The following is a 22,400-nucleotide window of genomic DNA, read 5'->3' on the forward strand; positions in this document are numbered from 1 at the left end:
CGTGTGTGAAGTGACAATAGACAAGATAAAACTAATCATCATAACAATCATGACCGTAATTATAATCCTAATATTAATCATAGCAATCGTAACCATAATCAAAATAATAATACCACCACCACAGGTCTATCTTTGATGGAAAAAATATAGATTTAAACCATGTTATTTAATAATGACTGAAAGGGACAATCATTTAAAAATCTCTGTAGTCACCCTCTACTCAAATAAGCATGTTGGGTAAATACGTATTACTTGCATATTTCCCTTTTATGAAACTTTATAAACACTTCTTTTACTCCACTACATATATTCGACTTCTACTCTGTAATTCTGCTTTTTACATACAAAAAATTGGAACATCATATAAAATGTGAGACTTTCGCATAGAGCGATCAACATTAAAATTATAATTATTATTCAATCCACAAGAACTTAATTGGCAACTATTATGATCATGTATTAAAATGCCAGGATCCAGGTTTTATTACGATTTGTTGCTCTTATTTAAAAAAAAATATTATGATTTTTAGGTTTCGACTATCGGTTGAAGCCTTTGACAAAGAAAGAAAATAAAGGAGATTAATCCAGTATGAAATTAATTATTATTCTCACTCATATATACAAGTTTTCCAAAATTAGCTGCAATTTAACCAGCATCGAAGGTTAAATGCAATACACGAGTAATACTAATCTGCTAATATGTACAGTCACAGGAGTCGTTCTGCTCTTCTTTTTGTTGCCATATTTTTTATTTTATGTACATATTTTACATTCAACAGTCTTTTTACATATTTACTAAACCAAAGGATCACATTTTTCCTTTCGCCGATGAAAACTCAGTTTGGACCATCGGTTGTTCATGATCACTGAAATACAACAAAATGTAACGGGCCGCTTTTACTTTGAAACCTCGTTATTCTAACCGGAAACGGTGTTGCGGCTAGTTGCTGTGGCAACAGGGATGTCCCTCGGTCTGTCACAGTTGAGTCAGTCGCTGCTGTCGGTGCTGCGCTGGCGACGCCGCCGTGAATCCAGCGGAAAAACACAGACGTGATGTTTCCAAAGCAGAAACAGAGAAAGAGAGAGGGGGGGGGGGGGGGACCGAGGTCAACAGCCGTCACCCCGGAGCTCCAGTCCGACGGGTCGAGTCCGTTGGAGCCGTTAGACCCACGAGGGGCTTCCGCTGCTGCTGCACCGAGGCCCGAGGCTGCAAGTTACTTTGAGCCGAGGGAAGAAAAACATGTGGCGCTGTTTCTTTACTCCTGATTTCCTGCAAAACACCACGTCACAGCCGAGATGACCATCTTCCATATTTAATAACCAACAGGCTGGAAATCCACCGTCTGTAGACGTCACAAACACGGAGCGAGGAGATCTGAACAGAGAATAGACAGAAGTGAATAAACCGAAAATTCATACATTGGTTTTCACAGACCGAATATAAGTTAGTACAAGTGCGACAAGTGTTTGGGGTCGTTCCGTCCAGACTGGACAAGTTAAGATTTATTTATTTTTTCATCTAGACCTCAGGAATATTTCCTTGTCTTGCTTTCATAGATAAATAACGTTTTTATAAATTTGAACGTGGGTTTCAAACAGGGTGTAACTTAAATAACTGATTCATTCATTCACAGCAATAACAGGGAACATTTGAGAATCTCTAAGTTAGGTTTCCCTAACTTTTTTTCCTTGGCTAAAGAACTTCACTGCAGGGACTTGCTCCATTATAACCACAGAAACCACAGACTCACAGACACGTCTGTGTTGTCAGGAGAGACAAAACATGGATAAATACCTCACAGATAATTAACACTTGCTAAAGAGGAGGATTTCCACCAGGAGAGACTGAAACTATCAGAGAGAAACAGATCATGTCTGATTAAATCTGCCAGTATAAGTTGGTCAAACTTATTTAAAAAGATGCTACATTTCTATTTTGTGCACCGTTATACTGGAACTCAACAACCTTTCAGAGGAAAATATAATTTTTCATATTTGTTAAGTAGATTTTCAGATTAATTTATATACATATGTAGATGTGACAAAAACTACAATTTAGTCAACTAAAGCAGAACTATTTTGACACTGGGTCAATTTCCTGAAAAGCACCAAATGTTCACTGTTCTAGCTTCTCAATTGTGACTATTTTACTATTTACAAAATAAAGCAAAAATAATCAACTGGAGTAAGGAACTGTGTCCTCTCTTCACCTCTGCCTGTATGTGCTAGAAACTCTGGTTACAGTCATACAGAAATCCTGCAAACCTGTTTTCAGAATGCAGATGACAACAACCAGCATGTTAAAATAAAGAATTCATAAATCCATTATGACCAGAGGCAAGTAACTTGGCTTCTGCCCTGGAAGGACTTTTGCAGCTGACACAAATATCAGCACTAGAGAGAGAATAGTGAATCTAATGAATATGTGAGAGAATGATGGGATGCCATTGAAGACATTTAATCAGGATCAACATGCATATCTCACATGATGTGGATTCATGTGACATATCACGTGCAAAGAAGCAGACCAGTATTTTGTATCATTCTGTTGCCTGTTGATGTCAGCTCAATCCAAGATAATTGAATGATCTGTGAAGAATCTGTGCTTCAGCTGTGTGTTTATACAATGAAGGGGGGAAATTCCATACGTTTAGTGTAACGTGTATCAATATTAAGTTAAATAATCAAATGTTTTGTAAATGCAAAATGATAATTAGTTAGTTTAAGCACTTATATTAAATAAATTATTAATATTAAACCCTTCACACAATACACCCAGTGTCCAAGATGCCACTATAACCATCATCATTAAAGATACTAACATCTATTCTGGTGTCTTAACTCCAAACCATACTCGTAGTGGTGTTTCCACTTGGAGAAACATTTCATCAGCTGTTCTTGTGTTAAGGTAGAATGACCCATGATCAAACAAGTATCCCAAAAAAGTCTTCCACCACCCACACATACTCCAGAGACCTCTCTGTGACTGATCCATAGCACAGGCTACATGTGCTGAGCTTTCCTTTTCTATCCCAGAGCCAAATGCTATTCAGGATCTAAGCACAAATATTGTTTTAGAGATCAGACTCCAGATATCTTCCATGACCATGGTTACAGCAGCAGTTAGGACATTAAAGTCGCTGCAATGAAATTTCAGGCATAATATTCAGTTAAGTGTCCTGCAGTCAAGGATGTAGTCCAAAATCAGACATCGATATTTTTTTAATAAATTTTTTAACCACTTTCAGGTTCATTTTTTTTTATTTTACAGGAGCAACCAGAACATGTTTTTATGGTGTAATCTTCAGAACATTCATTATTTGGCATACTACTTATTGCTGCAGGTCCCCTTTTTTTTTTAAACTTTCTGACTGAAATGTTCCGTTTTAGTCCTCGATTCTCCAAAAAAAACAACATGACCTGGTTAGTCAGCAGGATCACTCTAATATGATTGGTCAACTGCTTTGAGTGTGTCAGAAATATCACACCTAACCCAGAGGCGTTCCTGATCAGCAGTAAACTGCTGTAGTCAAGGTGACAATTACATAATTTCTGCCATACCAATCCAAAACAGCCAGTAGGTTGGCACATCCCGTTACATAGTGAGGTAGATGCTGTAAGGGGGGAAAAAGTCAGGGTCGTGAAGAAAGTGTTTCAAGCACTTCAGGAGCAAAGCTTTTCAAACCACAAAAAGCTACACGACACACTTAGGAGAAAAAACAGAGCAGCAACCATTACAAACTAATCAGAAATCCCACATGCACAGGGATCATGTAGTATAGAGATGTAAATTCTGTATTCATTAAGTCTGTTCTGTTCAGTTGTTAAAGTTAGACAAACTCTAGACACACAAATGAGTGAAGAGTCCTCAATTTAATAAAATATAGTCGCAAGCAAAATACACTGATTTCTGTTAGCACCCAGTTGCAGTGATTCAAGCCCTTCCTGTTGTAACTACCCCACTAACTGCCCAGTTAACCCAGTCTGATTTTAAATATCCAGTATTGAAAATATTACAGCTCCAGAAACCTAAGCGTCAGTCTCAATGTCTAATTTTTTTATTGGTTGTACAGTCATACATCTGTTTTCTTCTGACACAGTTAATAAAATGTCATTCAAGCCGCTACGTTGCATTGCCAATGGTACAAAAGGAAAACATCAACCCAAAGTGGAATGACTACATATTGGGACAAAAACCACAGCCTTTCCTTGCACTCAGACATATTTAGTACATATGCATCATCTACGGGTGACAGTAGGAAAATGGGAGCTTTAGATAAGCAGTCTATCAAGCTTTTAAAAACAAAAAAATCTTAAAAAGGGGACCTAGTAACCACAGAAAACAAAATAATAAAAAATATTCATAATATCTCTTTTATCTTGAAGTGACTGTGATCAATGGCAGTAACATTTTCCTGAAGGTAGTTGCTCTTTTTCAGGAAATTGATGAGAAATCTCACTGAATTTCAGCTTAATATGGAAACCAAAATAAAGCAAGTACCCTACTACTTAGCTGGTACCCATTTACAAAAGGTGCATATCTTAGCAATAGCTGTATAACAAAAAAACAGTGGGTTGGAAATAAATTGCAAAAATATATGACCGGTTCAGATTTAGTTATTTAACTTTAGAGAAAACAGTGAAAAAGACACTGCTTTCAACTACAGCCACCTCAAATTCAAATGTACTGAAAATCTTTTTCGGTTGTTAAATCCTAATTAAAACCCTTTTCACTTAATCCAAGTCTTGGACGATACATGTTTAAAAATCAATATCTTAAATTACAACAGTGATGTTTGTTTTCTGTGCAGGATAGTGTTTGTGATCCTAAATGCCAAGATTTAAAATTAAAATATGGTCATGGGTTGTTTACAGGTTCACATCCATCACCGGTCCATCATGCTGAGGATCATCTCAGGGGTCAGATCTCCGTTGGGCGGGGCCCCGGACAGCTGCACCACTTCAGCTGTCCCCTCTTCATGGGACAACTCCTCCATGTCAATGGTCGACTTCCCTTCACCGACCACCACCTGCTCTACACCATCATCGGTGACGTCCTCCTGTTCAACTCCGACCTCCTTCTTCACTATGATGTCATCAACCTCTCCAGTGGCCTCGTCCTCAACACGAATGATGGCAGCCGCTGTTGAGAACGGTTCAGGTCAGACTCAAATATATATTTTTTACAGATTGTCACAATGGTTTAAAATCAAATAATTGTGATTTGATGGTTTAGTTGTGTATATGTGACCAGACCAGCCTTCTCATTTTAAGCCGCACACTCACTGTTTATCTTGTTCTTCGGGGGCCGCCCGCGCTTCCTCTTGACTGGTGGCTCCACGGGAGCTGGGATGGGGACGACTGGTGGAGCCTGTTCCATCTCGATTTCAGCTAGCAGCTCTTCTTCTTCCTCTGCTTCATCCAAGTCCCCCTCTACATATCAAGGTATGATGAGCACGTACGAGTTAAAACGCTGACTTGAGCAAGATACTTTTACTAAAGTTATGGGGGGGAATATCAGTCAGCTGTCACAACACGTTATTGGCTTGAATCAAAAACGATTCACAGTTGCTACTGGTTTGATTTGGGAGGCATGTTCTATAAGAGCTTTCCAATAAAGCAATTAAATGGAGATGAACTAACGTATCAGAAGGGTATACAATACCTGTGTCCTCATCAGCATCCTCCTCCTCCTCATCTTCATCATCATCATCATCATCATCTGCCCTGGCCTGCATCTTCCTCTTCCTGCCACGACGACCCTTTTTGGGTGTAGGGGTTCCATTTTCTTCTCCAGCACTCTCACCCGTGCAGCTGTCAGCATGACGCAGCATCGTGTTCTGTGGAGCCCATTAACAATTTTCAGTGCTCAGTGACAAATGGAAACAAAATAAGTAAAACCATTGCTAAGTATGTTAAAAGCTCAGTCCTACCCTGCGTGTAAATGTCTTGTTGCACTTCTCGCAGACAAAGGCAGTGGGGATGAAGTTGGGATCGTGGTAGCGCTTGAAGTGCATGTCCAGGAGCTGTTTCTGCCGGAATGTTTTCTCACACTGGCTGCAGGCAAACGGCTTCTCCCCTGTGTGTGTGCGCTTGTGCATTATCATGTGGCGTTCCTGTAGCACAACAGATCCAATTCAGCAGGGAAATAAAATCACCATCACCGTACATGTGTTACATTGCGTTGGACGTGACACGCACCTGTCTGCAGCAGTAGTCACACTTGTCACACTTGAAACGTTTCTCATTCTTGTGGGACTTCTGGTGTTGGATGAGAGCGTAGCGCTCATGAAATACAGCGTCACAGTAACGGCATTTCTTTCCCGTCTCAATAAAAGAGTGCTGCTTGCGCAAATGAACACCTGAGAGAAAATACAGCAAAGACATGACAGTCAGAGATAAATACTACTCAGGCCTGTTGTATGGATGACAAACAAACTGCTCCCTCCATGTTGGAGCAGTCGGATTCCTCTGATTGCGCGGTCTAAGATAATAAAATTTAAGACAGCATCAAGCTACAACTATGAACTTATTTCATGATCTTCAACTAAAAAAGACCCTCATAAAACCCAGCCTTGCCTGCACGTCATAAACTCAATTGTATTTTAAAGGAAAAAATGGCAACACACGGCTTACCAAGGTCACTCTTGCGTGCGATGACAGTATCACAGTGTGGGCAGTGGAACTTTGCCACATTCTCTGTGTGCTTCTGCAGAATGTGCATCTTCATGGTGCCGCTCTGTGTGAAACGGGCATGGCAGATGTAGCATTCGTATGGCTTCTCACCTATAAAAGGAGAAGTGGGAATGGAGTGAGTGCTACATTCTTCTCAAACTGAACCATGTTTTGAGAAATGGACACCGAGTGCGTTACCCGAATGTGTCCTCATGTGTCTCTTCAGCTTGTAAGTATCTCTGCTGGCGTAGCTGCACAGGCTGCACTGGAAGGGACGCTCCCCAGTATGAGAACGGATGTGTCTTTTCAACTTGCTCACCTGGGAAGACCAAGACAGAAACGTCAAAAAGAGGCCATCACAGGAAACGAGGAGACGAATTTGATTTTATGTAAACGACTTACCTCCACACTGCAATAGTCACACATGGAGCACTTGAAGGGTTTCTCGTGCGTGTGTTTGTAGCGACGATGACGCACCAGCTCACCGCTGGTCACAAACGCCATGTCACAATCTTGGCATTTATGTGGCCGAGTGCCTGTGTAAGAAAAGATAATAAAACTTTATTTGCCAGAAAAAAAGCACACATATGAATTAAAATACAACATGTTCTCATAATTGTCTAAATAGATGTTTTCTGAATTACCTGTGTGTGTATTGAGGTGGTTCCTCAGCAGGGTGACTGTTCTGAAAGCTCTTCCACACAAGTGACATTTATGTGGTCTCTCATCTGTGTGGCTCTTCATGTGTCTGTCCAGGTTGGAGCGTCTTGGACAGGTGTAGCTACACAGTTCACACTGGAAAGTCTTCTTCACACCTGGACACACAAAGGAGAAAACCAGCTCATTCAAAACTGGGAAAATCTACTTCTCTTCCGGAGATATATATTCAGAGAGACACTGTTTATCAACCACGTTCAGATATCTTGGAAGTTATATAGCGAATCTAAAAGATGTTATGAATGTCTGACCTTTTTTCTTGATCTTGGTGGGCTTTGGTGGCTTCATGTTGCCCACAACCTTCTCAGCATTCACTTCTGACAGCTGCCCTTCCTGCTGATCCTCCTCAAAGTCATACACAGAAACATCCATATCCCGATCGCCCTCTGCATAGCGTAGACGGCTCTTCTTTCCTTTCTTTCCTCTCCGGATAGAGCTAATGGGCTGATAGTCTGGGTCCTTTGTCCATTCTGGTTCTTCCTGGGCCATAGGTGGTTCCATTTCTGCTACTTCTCCCTCGTCCACATCTTCTCCCGTTGCCTCCTGAAGGGACCCGTGGGCTGCCTGAAGCTCCTCGTGCTCTACGGTCTCCACTTCACCATTGGCACCCACTTTAACCACCTATGAGAAAATGTCACCAGTTCTACTTATTGTGTCCAGTTCACTAAAAATGACTAATCTTGTTACACATCAGCAAAGAGCTGTTTCTCACCTGGAAGCCTTCAGGCAGGGGAAGAGTGTGACAGATTACTGGCTCTGAATCCTTGTGAGCAGATGATGCATCGACATACGTGGCTTGGAGCCCCTCTACAGAAGTTGCTGTAACTGGTACTTGAACCAGTTGAAGCTGACCAAGGCTTAATGCTGCACCCGCCTGCTCCTCCATATTCACCACCTATAAGGAACAGTAAACATTTAACTTGACATTTCACAGCAAGATTAGTAACTGAAAATCCAACATCAACTTTACACGTGTTCTGGACCGACCTGGAGCGTGATGATCTGACCCTCGTCTCCACCAGTAACAGTCACTGTGCTGCCTCCTTCTAACACCTCAGTCTTCATTTGGAGCAGAGTGGGATCGAGACCCTCCATCACCATCATCTCCATGTTACCAGTCACCTCCCCCTGTGTAGCTAGAGATGCCTCATGTATCAAGTCCTCCCCGTCTTCTGTCAGGACCTTTCCATCTGCAGCCTCCATGGAGACAACCTCACCCTCCATGGCAACGGGCTAACCGACACTCCTAATAAAGAAGACACACATATTTAACAGTGAGCATAACTTGTGTTTAAAAATTGAAAGGCTAGAGATGTTCTTATTCATTTTCTTTATCCACCGATAGACACGGCATGTTAACCATTAAAATGTACTTTGTAAAATGGATAAGTGTGACACATTAAAAACAAAAGGACAGAAGAACTACAGCAGTACTGCTGCAAATGCAGTAAATCAGGGGCCAATACAGTGTTTCCCATTGAATGTACACACTCGGGTGGTGTTGATGAACCAGGATGCAGGATTAGCACCTCAGTGCCACAGTGGCCGCTCCTGGGAAAGCACCTCTGGATTTTATAAATATTTTAACTGTTTGGCGGATTAACATTGATCAAGTAAAATGTGTCCTGGCTCAGTTAATAATGTACACCTCCCAGACCTTTAATAGCTGATTGAAGGCTTAGGTAGTTATGCATATATTGACTTAATTCACTAATGGGGACTACTACTTAAAAGCTGGGTAAACTTGAGTGTATATTTTGTAATATGATGTTTGGAACTACTACAGAGCACTCATCTCCCTACCACAGCAGACAATAAACTTACATGCCCTTAGTAAAGCAAGGAGTGAAACTAAGTACATTTACTCTACTTTTTTCTCCACATATGTACTGTGATTACAATGATAGAAACGTATCAAACTGGATTCTGATTAATTCAATGGCAATGGACGAGTAGCTGTTGCTGAAAATATATACATTTATATAAATACTGTGAAGATGAATTACTGACGACTACTGTCGGATACATGTAGTTAAAACCATTCCATTTCCTCAAAGATTGCGCAGTACAAGTACAGGGCAGCACAAACGAATTGCTCAAGACGAGTATAAATATTTCAAAACTAGAGTTAAGAACCGTACTATAGTAAGTGTACTTGGGCGATACCCCCTCTGCTATAATGTACAACGCTGTAGTGAACTTTTAAAAAGTAGACGTGCTCCTTCGTGTGATCTGATCAGCCATCGATGCATCATGTTCGGCAATAACAGAAACTGCACAGTCGATCAATCCACCAACGCCTCGTTCACCTGCTTATCCATTTTGGTACGATTTAGTTTATCCGGACTAGTAATCGGTTCATCCGACTAAACGCACACATCATTGAATCGATGCAAACTACTAAACTCGTGATAGTTGTTGAACTCGGGAGGCGCGACTGTGTCTGAAAACAGGAAACAAAGGGCACGATAAGATGGACGACAGGCCCGAAACTAACTTTAAACACAGCTACTGATCAATCCGGCCATCCCGGTGCGAGCATCGGGAAATATCAGCCGAAAAAACACCGAAAGGCTGAACTGGGAGAGGGAGCAGCAGTTTATAGAGGGATTTAGTGCAGTTTGGATAACGATAGAGGGAGACAAACACCCCCCCGCCAACCGCCTGGCCGGTAAGCCCGACCGTGACACCTAGAGGCCGGCGACGGCTCCTACAAAAACGTCCCCGTGTTTGGACCCTAAGCAGCGGCTTTACTTACTCCCGTCGGCTCCTCTCACTCCTGGTCCTCGTTCGGTGTCTGTGCCCCCGCTGCGGTCTCGTCGGTCCTGCTGTGGTCGGCACCTGGATGATGTGTGGCGGACTAATATTTTTCTCCCGCTTTACAGGAGTGGGCCCAACACAAAATGGCGGCTACGGGGAGCGGACGCGGCTGCGCGGATTCAGCGCCCGAGGGAAAGGAGGGGAGTGGTGGAGCCGAGGCTGTGGGTGATGGGCGCCAGATTTGAATTCCTCCGGGGGCGTGGAAACGTGACGGGGCTGATCGATACCACTGACCAATTATTATTTGTTCGATTTATGAAGAGTTCGGCTCACTGTGAATCGAGCGCGACTCCTACACCGCAGATCCAACAACCCAGTCAGTGTTTACTCAAAAGACAGGTTCTTCTCAGTAGAGGAAGATATTGAGAACATCTACCGCAGGAGGGCGGTGTTAATGCTGGAGGTTCAGGGCGGGCCTCACAGACAGACACACACACACATACACACACACACACGCACACAAATTAAGCATCTCAGGGCTTTTCATTGACTTCCATTCATTGTGTAGAGCCTTTTCCAGAACCTCATCCCTAACCTTAACTAATACCAATCCATGCCAAACTGTATCCTAACCACAATTCTTGTTTTACTCCCAACCAACCAAACCAGGACCAAATAACCAGGACCTCAGAAATGACTTGCACTCACAAAGTGAGTTTTTACGCAGAAAAAGGCCATGAAGAGGTAACAAAATGCACAAACACACAATCACATACGTTGCCATATGTCACATTCGGGCAAAGAATGAAATGTATTTCCTTGAAACTTACCCTAACTTTAACACCCGACCTAAAACTCGACTATTTGCCCTTTTAAGGGAGTGAAGGCAGTAAAACTAATGTGAATTAGCACGACTGTCAATTCATCCTACCTTTATGAATGTCTTAAGGTTCAGTTTTTGTTGACAGGACTCATTTCCACTGTATGATAATCTGCGGAGAATGTACTTGTTGATGGTGTTAAACTGTAAAACATCATAGTGAGTTATTTAGTCTACCTTCACTGATTTGAATTAGTTGGAGAAAATAGTAGGTCAACACACAGTGCAGTGTGGCTTGTTGGTCTTCAACAAAAAACGAATTAACAGGGACACATGAGCATAATAACAAGCAGGCAAGAGTTCATTAACATGACAATGGCTGTGTTACTATGGTGATCCACTTAGATAGATTTTAGGCTTTTTGAAATAGCCTACATCTTTTCCCCTTTAAGGTTACAAGTAGTAAAATGGCTGCTGTCATATTACTCCACGTGGAAAAGCTGACAAGCGCTCATAGGTGGAAAACAATTTGTTTCTGGGTTGTTGGGTTGAGGGGGAAACTGCTGAGAAAAGTAAAAAGCAACATAGCAGCCGGTTGTGTGTGTGTGTGTGTGTGTGCGGGTGCGGGTGACTGTGCGTGTGTGTGTGTGTGGGGGGGGGGTGACATTTCACAAGTAAGGGTTCTAACAATCCTCTAATGGCTATTTAATACAGTTTCCTCGAGTATCGTTGACCTATTTTGCTCCGACACGCACTGAAATAATAGAATTGTGTGTGTATGTGTTCAGTGTTTGAGTTGTGAATGATTCTTCCAGTTCAGCTTGACACTTACAGCATTTCAGACCATCTTCTCCGCATATAAAATAAATAATTAATTCGTTACATAACCAGTAGAACATTTTGTCCATTTCAGCGGTTTCCTCTGCAGTGTGTACATACATGTGCACATGGCTGTTCCAGGATGCACGGATGAAACGAACGTCGATGAGGTCACTGTGCTCCTGTCTTTCTTTCTCTTCTAATTTTATCACCATCTTTTCTCTCATGGTTTTCCACTCAGAGGGGAGGGGGCAGAGAAAGGCGAGGCTCTGTTGTCAGATCTGTCAGTCTGGCCCGGCCTGGCCCCTCCCACCCCAGTGTGGAAGCATTACATACTGCTGGTGCCTGTGCTCTTAGCAACGGTGCCTCAGCAACAGAGCCAGGGCAACAGAGCTCCACGGCAACAGCGTGCCGTGTCTCCCCGATGGAGCTGCCATTGGGCGGACCGGCGCTCAGGCACTACACCCAGAGCCGACCAAGACCTCATCGACAAAAACTGAACTACCGTCCCAGCAGACCACAGGTACTGTAAAGGAGGATCACACAGGGTATTATTCTTGAAAAAATGGAGTGTGAGGGTGGGGGAAAGGTGGTGGAAGGGAGAGAGAAAGAGAGGGGGGGAGAGCTGTAATAGGGTACAGAGGGGAGAGGCAGGGGGAAGGGAAGGATGGAGGGGGAGAGCAGTAAAAGATGCCTGGTCCCTGCTTGAAAGAGGCAGTCCTATTGTACCGGTCACCAGCAGTTTGAAGAACCCACACTTGGTATTTGCTGTGTAAAAGACCATGAAGACTATGTGGGAGAGCGGCTGGTACTTTGGTCTGAATGTCTTCTCTTGCTCTCACTGAAAAAAAGCTAATGGCATTTATTTATTTATTTTTCACAGGCTGGTGTCAAAATGTAGAGTGTGTGTGATCATCTCCATTTTTTCCCTGAGCTGATGGTATTGTCACAGAGCTATTAGGCTGTAGACATAGAGTCACTCCCTTGGCCACAAATGGCCAGGGAGACAGAATTCAAGGCAATTCCCCTGACAGGAGATCAAATAACGGCGACTTCTGCTAAATTTGTGTTCTACAGTCAACCTCTTGGCTTTTATTGCCACTTGTGGGCACAGATGTTAATATGATCAGGATGATTCAGCAACGAACAGCTGCAATTTCGATATCACATTACCAACATTGGCAAAATGAGTTATCTTGCTATCATTCCTCATGCCAAATCCAGCGACGCCCCCCCATCGTACGTTACTGAGCAACTGACTCCCGGGTGGCTGGTTTGTAGCATGACTGCATGAGAGATTCAAACTAAAATACACCTATAGAGGAAGAGGAAAGACAGGCCAGAGTGTGTGGGTTTTTCAGAGGTGAGAGTTATGTAACACAAAATACGATGCAAATTTCACTTCAGCACAAGTTTGTTTGATTGGTCTGTATTCTGTGTGTGGTAACTAGGAGACAATAATCGAGAGTGAACATGAAGTCCTCGAGCTCATGGGGCGAGTGGATGAAGGAGTCGAAGAGTTCTTTACCAAGAGGGTACTTCCTACTGATACACTGTGAGTATCACAGCTGACACATGACATTGTCTTTACTGTCCCTTCATTTAGCTGCGCTAGATACAAACTATACTGCTTTGACAAACTGTCCAACTGAATTTGCTTAGATTTTAAATATATTTGACCCTTTATGTAGGAAAAATCAGGATGAGGAAATCATCACAGTGCACGAAGCTGCTCCTGCCAGCTCCGTCCCCTGTCCACCCCAGACGAAAACACTCAGGAGGAAGCTCGGTGATTTCTTCACACTCAAAAAGAGACGAGGTCTGAAATCGGAGCCAAGCCTCGAGGGGCGCCCCAAAAAGGCCTCCATCGCTGATTTCATTCGCCCGCTCAGGGAGGTCGCCAGAGCTGAGAAAGATAAAGAAAAGGACAGAGTAAAGGAACATGACAGGGAAAATGAAAAGGAAAAAGCGAAAGATGGAGAGTCGGCTGTTCAGGAGACACCTGTTTCTGGTGCTGCCCCACTTAGAGGCGACGCCGCGCCTCCACGCCGAGCTCTCAGAGAGGGGAAGTCCCAGTCTCTCATTCTGCTGTCTGGATCCGCAGCGGCAGGACACCCCAATGCCAGAAACACTGCAAAGGTGAGTTTAAGTTCCTGTATATGTATTCAGATCAGTAGATGAGCTTTAAAAGAAAACACTTATCTCTCTGCTGTTGCTGATTTCAGAAACAATTCGAAGGCCAGAATAGTTTTGAACAGAAACTCCATCTCATGCTTCAACGTATTGGAGTTTCAAAACCCCCACCAGAAGAGACACAGGTGTGTGAATGAGTGGGTCTGAATTGACATGTTTATACTGTAGGAGTCATCAAGGGTTACATTACATCTTCTTCTCTTGTAGAATCAGGAGGGAGAGATGAAAAAAGCAGAATCTGAAGGTATGTCCATTTATATATTAGATTTTTAATATCAAGCCATTGATGTCCACAGTGGAATTATAATCATTATTTCCTTTACAGCAATGTTGGTTTTATGCAAAACTCAGCACAAAGGTGAAAGTGTGAGGCTATAGCACATGTTTTTGTTAACATTATTTTCTTAAGTAGTTTTTGTTTTAAGTCCTTTATTTATTTACTTTGAAAAACGTTTTTCCCGGCTAATAGAAAAATAGTCTTTAATCACTGCTGGGCTCTTCTCTGCTCCAGCTTATGTTAATGAAGTGAAATTTCCGGGATTTATATCAAAAGGAGAGACTTTTTAACATGGACCAATTCTCCTTTAAAAATATTTTATATTTCAGACACAGCGCTGATAAGACACGTAGAAGCATTTGACCTTCCTCCATCTATTATAAGAACAAAATAAGGACTTAATTCTGCTGGTGAAATACGACATAAATCCTCTTTGTGTCGCAGGAACCATCATTGACAGTAAACCTGAGCCACCGGCATCTTTCTCAAAACCTCGAACAATGTCTGCATCCTCAGGTAAATACATGCAAACACAAAACAAAATTCCCGTTGTTATATGTGCAGTGTAGAATATACTCTAAATTGTTTCAAAATGTCTCATTCTTTAGATACAAGGCATCAAATTCGACCAAGTGTGTCAGCACACGAGTCAGCTGGGAAACCTGCTCTGCTCCCAAAGCCAGTCATCAAGCCAGGTGCACCCCCCACAACATCTGGCCACAACACACCTGACAACGAGCTGGCCCAAATACAGGAAGGGGAGACGAGCACGCCCACTAAAGTCAGTCCAACTGCAGCCCCGTCTCCTCCTCCCGCCCCCACTGCTGCCACCATTCCTACTGTTCCGACAATGTCAGATTCAATCCCCGACTCAATTTCCCCTTCAAGTACTGTAGCTCCCTCTGACACAGATGTATGCACTGACTATGTTAACTCTACTGCAGCAGCTACACTACCCACGAATGCTACAGAGCTAGATAGCACAGCCTCAGAAGGTAGTGCAGCTACAACCACAATGCCCACCACTACCACCCCGAAAACCCTCTCAAGCACCAGTACGCCCACTGATCCCCCTGCCACTGTCTCAGTTATTTCTACTTCCTCTGTGCCCATCCCTCCGAGCCCCTCTGTCCCTTCCGATTTAACCACAACAACAACGCCTTCCATTACCACCATTACCACCATTGAATCAGTCTCCGTTCCCATCAGTGAAGGTTCTGTTTCCACAGCATCGCTTAATCTGTCGCCTATATCGACTTTGCCAGAGCTAAATGGTATTCTCTCAGTCGATGCTTCTCCTGGTGACGCAGCTGCTTTTGTCTACACCACAGCTGCTTCACCCTCCACCAGCACATCAACTGCACCCTCATGCTTGTCCACCATCACCAATTCAGTTACCGAAGCAAGTGATGATTCCACTTTGGTCAGCTCCCCTTGCTGTGTGACTTTACTTTCACCAGTCGCAGAAAATACATCTCCAACATCAAACTGCTATGATGCGATCACTGCTACTGTCTCACCTGATGCCCCCGTTACCACTTCCTCCACCCTGATTGCTACTACCCCTCCTCCCCCCAGCTCCACCACCACTAGAAGCCCAACTCCCAGTGACTGCATCAACTCCATCCCTGCTTCCGCCGTTAGTCACCCAGTCATGCCTAGCCCCACTGATAACTGTGTTCCCTTTACATCTTGTGTTGAAACAACCCCCACAGACACCACTTCCACCACCACCACCACTTTAAACCATGCAGAAACCACTCCCACCAGCAGCTCAGCAACCACAGCAGCAGTTAGCTCCACACGGGCGACTGACTCAGACCCAGCTTATTTTAACGATGTGACCACTACACTCACTATCCCCGCAACCCCAACTATCTATGTTAGTGATAGCTCAAGTGAAACTTCTCAACATTTCACCAGTCCAGCACACTCTCACAATCGTCCAGGCCAAGATAAAGATCTACAGACATCTCCTGTAGAACAACCCAGTGCAGAGCCTGCAGAGAAGAGCACAGGTACGTTTTCTGTGAGAATGTGACATAGGCATTTATTTTTCTGCTTTATTATGCATATATGTACATTGCATGATGTGTTTTGGGATATTTTTCTCATTCGTATTTTTCTCCCCATGGCAGATGAGGAAATAGAGATGGTTCAAAAGAGTAAACAAACTGAGATGGATGAGGAAAAGGGAGTTGTTGATGATGAGAAGAGGCATGAAAAACCACCATTGGACAGCAGTGAAGAAACCAGGAAAGAAGTGCAGGAAGAAAGTGAGACAGCTGAAGAAGACGCAGTGGCTGAACCTCTATCGGGGAAAGAGGGTGAGTGGTGTGAGGTGAGTGATGAGGTAGAAGTCAAAGAGGGAGAAGTAGAAGAGGGAGTAGTTGAAGGTCCAAAACAAGAGGAAACAAAGTCAGTAGGCGAGAAGTAATTGAAAAAAAAGCTAAATATGGGACCAACTACTGTGACAGCGACAGGAGTTGCCACAGTAAAGAGACGGGGGGATGATCCATGGCACTTCCCACAGGGACCACCACGTTACTGCAGCACACCACACAGGGTGGGCCACTGGACCAAAGAACTGAGATCTCCGTGGTGTGATGTAATCAACGAATCCAGCAGTGTCTTTGTCCTTTTTTTAACTTCTGTTTGACTTTTTTGCATTGCACGTATGTTTATGTACCATAAGACAACTACTGTGGTAAATGACACCATGTTTACAATAGATTGATAAGAGACATAGATATGACTATTAAATGGAATATTGAATTGATTCTGTCTCTCTGTTTGTTTTATGTGTGAATATGTAATGTTAATACAAATGAATGTATTTCAATTAAAAATCTAAACCCCAAGATACTTGCGAGAGGTTTAAAGAGCTCATGGAGATAACTACGCTGGTATCCTAGCTGCTCCCATATTGCTGTCTCTACCCACAAAGGTTTCAGATTTGATTAGTCTGATAACAAATGAGCAAACTTCATCCACATTGGAAACCTGTGAAATGTTGTTGAAAGATCTGGAAAAAGCTCATATGCATGAGTGAGGATTTATTAGCCTTACCATTGTTTCTAAGGTTAAAGAATTTATGTTTGAAAATATCTAGGTAAAAAATGTTGTGTATCTGAGTCATGAAATGGAAGTAATTCTGATAAATTAAACATTTTCACAAGTGAAACACAGTCATAATTTTATCCAAACCAATTCTATACGCTGTAGTTCAATGTGTTTTGTTTCATGCACAACCAAATCAAATAGTCCAAAATTCAAAGCCTGTGGTACTGGATGTAACAAAGGTTGTTTCTCCTGTCAATGTTGGTCTTGTAAATGTCGATAACTAGACAACCTGGTAATATCATGAAAGATCTGGAGGAAGAGAGGAGTGTGAATGGACAAAGCACAGAGAGGTTTCTAAATAATTGTCCCTATATGCTCTTTTATTTAAAAATCTCTGTGTAATGTCTGTTTACCCTCCCTCTTCCTTTTAAAAATGGGATCTATGTCCCTATATGCTCTTTACGCTCAGCAGAAGAGCATTGCAACTTTATCAGGGATGAACAGTGTTTCTGGTGAGGGTGCCGAATCATCATCACAGTTATTTTATAAGCCTGTTTTTTTGTGGTTGATTAAATGACATACAAAGTTTAAACATTCCCAAACAAATTATTTATAACACATACTTTTAGATCATATTCATTTATAACCGTATCCTATCTCAATATCAACTGTCAGTTAAGAAAACTAAACTTTTAAGTACTACAGAGCAGAGCTCAGATATTATAAACAAACACATACCAGCATTGTTCAATGGGGAGCAACAGGCCCAGTCTGTCCTCTATATAAATTGTTTTTGTTGTTGTTAGAAATCCACGGAAAATACATCTTATAAGTTCACACAGAAGGTGATCACTTCAGATAACATGTTTGGTTCCAAAAGTTCTCAAAGATGCTGAGTTTACTGAAACATTAACAAGAAAAGGATCAACTCCTCACATTAAAGCAGCTGTTTGTTTAGACAAAAATTATTTATTCTCAATTAAAAAGATATTTTCATTGTTGTATATGAATATACATAAATATATGCGTGGTGTTTCACTACAGGACTCGCTCCATTTGTAAAGTAAAAAGGGGTTTATGTACACTGGCTGACAGAGTTTTTAAAAGAACTGCAAATAGAAAAAACACATGCAAATAGAAAAAACACATGCAAATTAAGACAACGACACAGGAAATGTGTCCCGGGGACCCCAAAAAGTGATGAACAAGGCTGTAGTTCAGTGCTTTGTGAAGGTATTGAAGTCGGTTACTCATCAGTGGTGATGGAACCTCTCAAAGCTCATCACTTGTTGTCTTATTCACTGGTTTTTCTGCATATGTAATGCGTTGAGCTCTCTTGGCCAACGTATTTATGAGCACTGGGGCCTGCTTAGTTGTTCATCCTCCAAACAGCAGGTGTCGCTGGAGGGGATATCCCACCGGAACACGGGACCTCACCCGGAAAAGGAGGACGGAGGGAAAAGACGCTAGAGCAATTGTTGTTGGACTTTGTGCAAATATTCGATTTTTTCTTTGGCTCTTTCGACAATCCAGTGAGTTTTTAACCCACCACCAGTCGACGCACCCTCGCAGCAGGCTTCCGTCTCGCCCTGCTCTCCGCAGAGATGTCCGTGGTGCCTCCCAGTCGCTCGGCCGCCGGATGGCCGCGCGGCGGTGCCGTTCAGTTCGGAAACAAGTACATCAGCGGGCCCGCGAAACCGCTCACCCTGGAGAGGTCCATCAACCTGTGAGTCCACGAGCCGAAAATAATGCACCTGAAGCTGATACCAGTGTTTACATGGGTCCGGAGCTCACTTGTGCACCGTCCACCGCCAGTAGAGGGTGGAAGAAAAAGTGATAGCAGCTCAATTAGCTGCTAAAACAATAAATTGGACACTGGACACAGTGTTTCCATTGATAACTTTTTGATTGAACAGTGTATAAAACATCAGATAATAGTGTATAACAACATGTAGCTATTTTTCAGATATTTTGAAATGTTACAGTAGAAAAGGTACTGGTGTAAATTATAAGTTGAGTATTGCTTCAGTTTCAGGGTCCTGGTGTTGTACATGCTGCCCATTATCACACTGTCTCACTGGGACACTTGAACTGACCAGAACCATGATCCATGTTATTAGTATTAAAGGTCTGCTGTGAAAATGGCATGTTAACAAATTTGAATGTTCTGGTCTTAAATGTGTTTGTTTCTCCGACAAGAACAGACTAAAGTAGGAGAAGGAGAAGGAAATTTGAGAAAAGTATCATATAGGTTGATAATATGATACTTTTGGGCGCTTTTCTTCTAAGTAGTGTAGAAAATTGTACTATGGTCATTGAAATTATAGCTGCAATTTGTCAACTGATTTGATAAAAAAGTAGCTCAAGGCAGGGCTCATTAATTATTTTTTAAGTGAATTTGTTATCAACATTTACAATTATTTCTCTGTCATCTATAACATTAAAGTAACATTTGACTTTTCTCATGTTGGTTGGGCAAAACAAGTCAGTAAGAAGTGTCACCTTGCATTAAGGGCATGTAAAGTAAAGTAAGTAACCTGCCAGTATGTTTCTCCATAAATTGCAATCCCTGGCGAAAATGTTCTGTATATTCAGCTTTATTTTTGATTGTTTATTAAGACTCGTCATGTGTTTTTTTTTGTTTGTTTCAGATATCCTCTCACCAACTACACATTCGGCACCAAGGAGCCTCTGTATGAGAAGGACAGTTCGGTGGCAGCCCGGTTCCAGAGGATGCGGGAGGAGTTTGATAAAATGGGAATGCGAAGGACAGTCGAGGGTGTCCTCATTGTCCATGAACACAGACTGCCTCATGTGTTGCTTCTACAGCTGGGCACCACCTTCTTTAAACTGTGAGTGGTCGATGTTCAGAGGCTCCTGTAAAAACTGGTAGAAGTGTGTTTTCTTTATTGAGCAATCGTGTGAGAGTTTGCCTCTCTCCTGCAGGCCTGGTGGAGAGCTGAGTCCTGGAGAAGATGAGGTGGAGGGTCTGAAGCGCCTGATGACTGAGGTAGCTACGTCACACCGCAGTTTAAGCTTCTTGTTGCTGTGATGATTGTGGAGTTTTACATGTTTAACTTTACTTTGAATTTTAGATCCTCGGGCGACAGGACGGGGTGAAGCAGGACTGGGTGATTGACGACTGTATCGGAAACTGGTGGCGCCCCAACTTTGAGCCTCCACAGGTTAGTGACACAGATGTCTTGAGGATTTAATTAAAGGAAGTAACCATTTTAAAAGGTACTGATATTTAATGTTTACTAATTACTTTTTGCAGTACCCCTACATTCCAGCTCACATCACCAAACCCAAGGAGCATAAGAAACTGTTCCTGGTCCAGCTGCAGGAAAAAGGTCAGTATATTTCTATATAAATTATTATATTACTTAAGTTTAATAGATTTAAATGCCTCACGTTTATTATTCCTTCTTGTTTGAAATATTTGCTTCATGTTTCTACAGCGCTGTTTGCTGTCCCCAAAAACTACAAACTGGTGGCAGCACCATTGTTTGAACTGTATGACAATGCTCCTGGATATGGACCAATCATTTCCAGTCTACCACAGCTACTGAGCAGGTAATCTTCTTATCCTATGCATGAATTTACTGATTGTAAAAAATACCTAATTTAACTGGAAAAGACTCAGTGGCAAAATCTGAGAAAGCACTTTATTATGTCTAAGGTTCAACTGTGGGCAGCAGGGTGGCACGGAGCCTACAGCTCTACAGACTGATATCCATCCTGCTGATATTTCTGAGCACAACACTGGAGACCTTTTTAAATTGAGTAACTAAACCTGCAACACATCAGGCCAGAAAGAGGAAAAGGAATTTGAGAGTTTGCAGATAAAAATAAAAAATGAAATCATCATTGTTTATATGAAATGAAATAGCAGTGTGAGTGTTTGTTACTTTGATTAAAGTTGTCCTTTGATGCACCAGTCCCACACTCAGGTGTGCAGACATATTTATTTCTGTGTTTTGAATAAATTTGCTCAAAAGGGGAAACAATGTATTACAAAGAAAATCAGTACTGTCACTGGACTCCTGCAAGAATTTAATAAAGATGGTCATCATTTACCATAAACTGCTTTTTACAGGTTCAACTTCCTCTACAACTAACGTGGGTGAACAGGAGTCCCACCTGGCTGTCTCTGTGAGTGCAGCCCCGTCTGAGTGAAGCTTAAACATAGAAGAACAATGTGATTAAAGAGACTTGTCTCTGGCTCAACTTTGACAGAAAAAAAAAATACTTGTCATGTCAGGTATATTTACAGTCCGTGGGGGTGTTTATACTGTTAGGAGAAAACGAAAATGTCATGTGAATGCTTTTTTTTTTATCGGACAGAAACTGCTAGCTTTTGTGGTATCTGAGTGCTTATTCCAGTTTGTTCACAATCTGATTTTATGTTGTCTCAGGAGGTCAGTGTGATTAAACAAAATACAAAATTGAGTTTCCTGTTTTAACCTGTAATAATGATGTTTTTTTTTCCTTTTAATAAAGCAGTCCTTTGAGTGTGTTTTTTATAAAGTTTTCAGAGTGGCTGACTGTTATGAAGTAGTTATATAAAAACCTTTTTGCAAAGTGATTTTAATTGTCTATTTAATTTACCAATCACCTCAATGAATTTAAGGCAGTACTATATTTAAGTACTAATGTTAAAACATAAGATATTTGTATCCTTATAATTAAGTTATATCAGTTAAATTTAGATATGTGCTGTATTATTTAAAAAATATAAGATCTAACAATCTTTATTTACATTCACAATGGGTAAAATGACAATACTACTGGTGTGATTATTTGAAGGAAGGAACAATTATCTTTAACTGCAACACAAAATTCCAAATGCATTGCACTAGGTCAGATTGCGGCGCTCACTGAAAGCCCAGTTGAAATTAATTTAAGCGGAATGACAAGGCATTTGTTATAAAATCACGTTACCTAGGAGCTGAAGCCTTCCTGTGGCCCCTGAAGCACAAAGGTCATGTTTCTTATGTAGGTTCATTAAATTGAGTGTTTGCTTACTTCCTGAATGTAGCCTGTATGATACAATATCCATCCTCTCTAAACCGC

The 22,400-nt window shown here is 42.0% G+C and overlaps 3 protein-coding genes across 6 annotated transcripts; 2 read left to right on the plus strand and 1 right to left on the minus strand.

Annotated features, from left to right (window-relative positions):
* Nucleotides 1–4,042: 4,042 nt before the first annotated feature.
* LOC128438047 (transcriptional repressor CTCF) lies at nucleotides 4,043–10,311 on the minus strand. Of its 3 annotated transcripts, none has more exons than XM_053420411.1 (13): nucleotides 10,151–10,311; nucleotides 8,380–8,638; nucleotides 8,105–8,287; nucleotides 7,644–8,013; nucleotides 7,320–7,490; nucleotides 7,078–7,211; nucleotides 6,874–6,994; nucleotides 6,637–6,786; nucleotides 6,202–6,362; nucleotides 5,934–6,116; nucleotides 5,666–5,840; nucleotides 5,287–5,433; nucleotides 4,043–5,143 (listed from the first exon to the last, which is right to left on the minus strand). In XM_053420411.1, exons 2-13 carry the CDS (start codon nucleotides 8,614–8,616, stop codon nucleotides 4,887–4,889), a joined length of 2,289 nt encoding a protein of 762 aa, XP_053276386.1. In that variant the 5' UTR covers nucleotides 8,617–8,638; nucleotides 10,151–10,311; the 3' UTR covers nucleotides 4,043–4,886. The 3 variants fall into 3 exon arrangements, with proteins under 3 accessions (XP_053276386.1, XP_053276402.1, XP_053276393.1); XM_053420427.1 differs by lacking the exon at nucleotides 10,151–10,311 and adding an exon at nucleotides 9,890–10,016; XM_053420418.1 differs by lacking the exon at nucleotides 10,151–10,311 and adding an exon at nucleotides 9,702–9,851.
* A 2,933-nt stretch (nucleotides 10,312–13,244) lies between these two features.
* Nucleotides 13,245–17,091, plus strand: LOC128438073 (uncharacterized). Its single transcript, XM_053420452.1, has 7 exons — nucleotides 13,245–13,346; nucleotides 13,483–13,930; nucleotides 14,017–14,109; nucleotides 14,192–14,228; nucleotides 14,706–14,777; nucleotides 14,870–16,279; nucleotides 16,400–17,091. Exons 1-7 carry the CDS (start codon nucleotides 13,282–13,284, stop codon nucleotides 16,696–16,698), a joined length of 2,424 nt encoding a protein of 807 aa, XP_053276427.1. The 5' UTR covers nucleotides 13,245–13,281; the 3' UTR covers nucleotides 16,699–17,091.
* A 1,656-nt stretch (nucleotides 17,092–18,747) lies between these two features.
* nudt21 (nudix hydrolase 21) lies at nucleotides 18,748–21,912 on the plus strand. Of its 2 annotated transcripts, none has more exons than XM_053414557.1 (7): nucleotides 18,748–19,050; nucleotides 19,976–20,176; nucleotides 20,271–20,334; nucleotides 20,420–20,509; nucleotides 20,602–20,677; nucleotides 20,786–20,900; nucleotides 21,007–21,912. In XM_053414557.1, the coding sequence occupies exons 1-7, from the start codon at nucleotides 18,929–18,931 to the stop codon at nucleotides 21,116–21,118; spliced, it is 780 nt and encodes a 259-aa protein (XP_053270532.1). In that variant the 5' UTR covers nucleotides 18,748–18,928; the 3' UTR covers nucleotides 21,119–21,912. The 2 variants fall into 2 exon arrangements, with proteins under 2 accessions (XP_053270532.1, XP_053270534.1); XM_053414559.1 differs by having other exon boundaries at nucleotides 21,424–21,912.
* The last annotated feature ends 488 nt before the right edge of the window (nucleotides 21,913–22,400 follow it).

Source organism: Pleuronectes platessa, chromosome 1 (genome assembly GCF_947347685.1).
Source record: "Pleuronectes platessa chromosome 1, fPlePla1.1, whole genome shotgun sequence".
NCBI classification, from domain to species: domain Eukaryota; kingdom Metazoa; phylum Chordata; class Actinopteri; order Pleuronectiformes; family Pleuronectidae; genus Pleuronectes; species Pleuronectes platessa.

Coding starts and splice junctions, on each gene's coding strand:
- nudt21 (XM_053414557.1), top strand. CDS start 18,929: ATGTCCGTGGTGCCTCCCAGTCGCTCGGCCGCCGGATGGCCGCGCGGC. Junction 20,335..20,419: donor TGAAGCGCCTGATGACTGAG/GTAGCTACGTCA, acceptor TTTGAATTTTAG/ATCCTCGGGCGACAGGACGG. Junction 20,678..20,785: donor GGTCCAGCTGCAGGAAAAAG/GTCAGTATATTT, acceptor ATGTTTCTACAG/CGCTGTTTGCTGTCCCCAAA.
- LOC128438047 (XM_053420411.1), bottom strand. CDS start 8,616: ATGGAGGGTGAGGTTGTCTCCATGGAGGCTGCAGATGGAAAGGTCCTG. Junction 7,491..7,643: donor CACCAAGATCAAGAAAAAAG/GTCAGACATTCA, acceptor TTGTGTGTCCAG/GTGTGAAGAAGACTTTCCAG. Junction 7,212..7,319: donor CCACCTCAATACACACACAG/GTAATTCAGAAA, acceptor TTTCTTACACAG/GCACTCGGCCACATAAATGC.
- LOC128438073 (XM_053420452.1), top strand. CDS start 13,282: ATGGGGCGAGTGGATGAAGGAGTCGAAGAGTTCTTTACCAAGAGGGTA. Junction 13,347..13,482: donor GTACTTCCTACTGATACACT/GTGAGTATCACA, acceptor CCCTTTATGTAG/GAAAAATCAGGATGAGGAAA. Junction 14,110..14,191: donor CCCCACCAGAAGAGACACAG/GTGTGTGAATGA, acceptor CTTCTCTTGTAG/AATCAGGAGGGAGAGATGAA.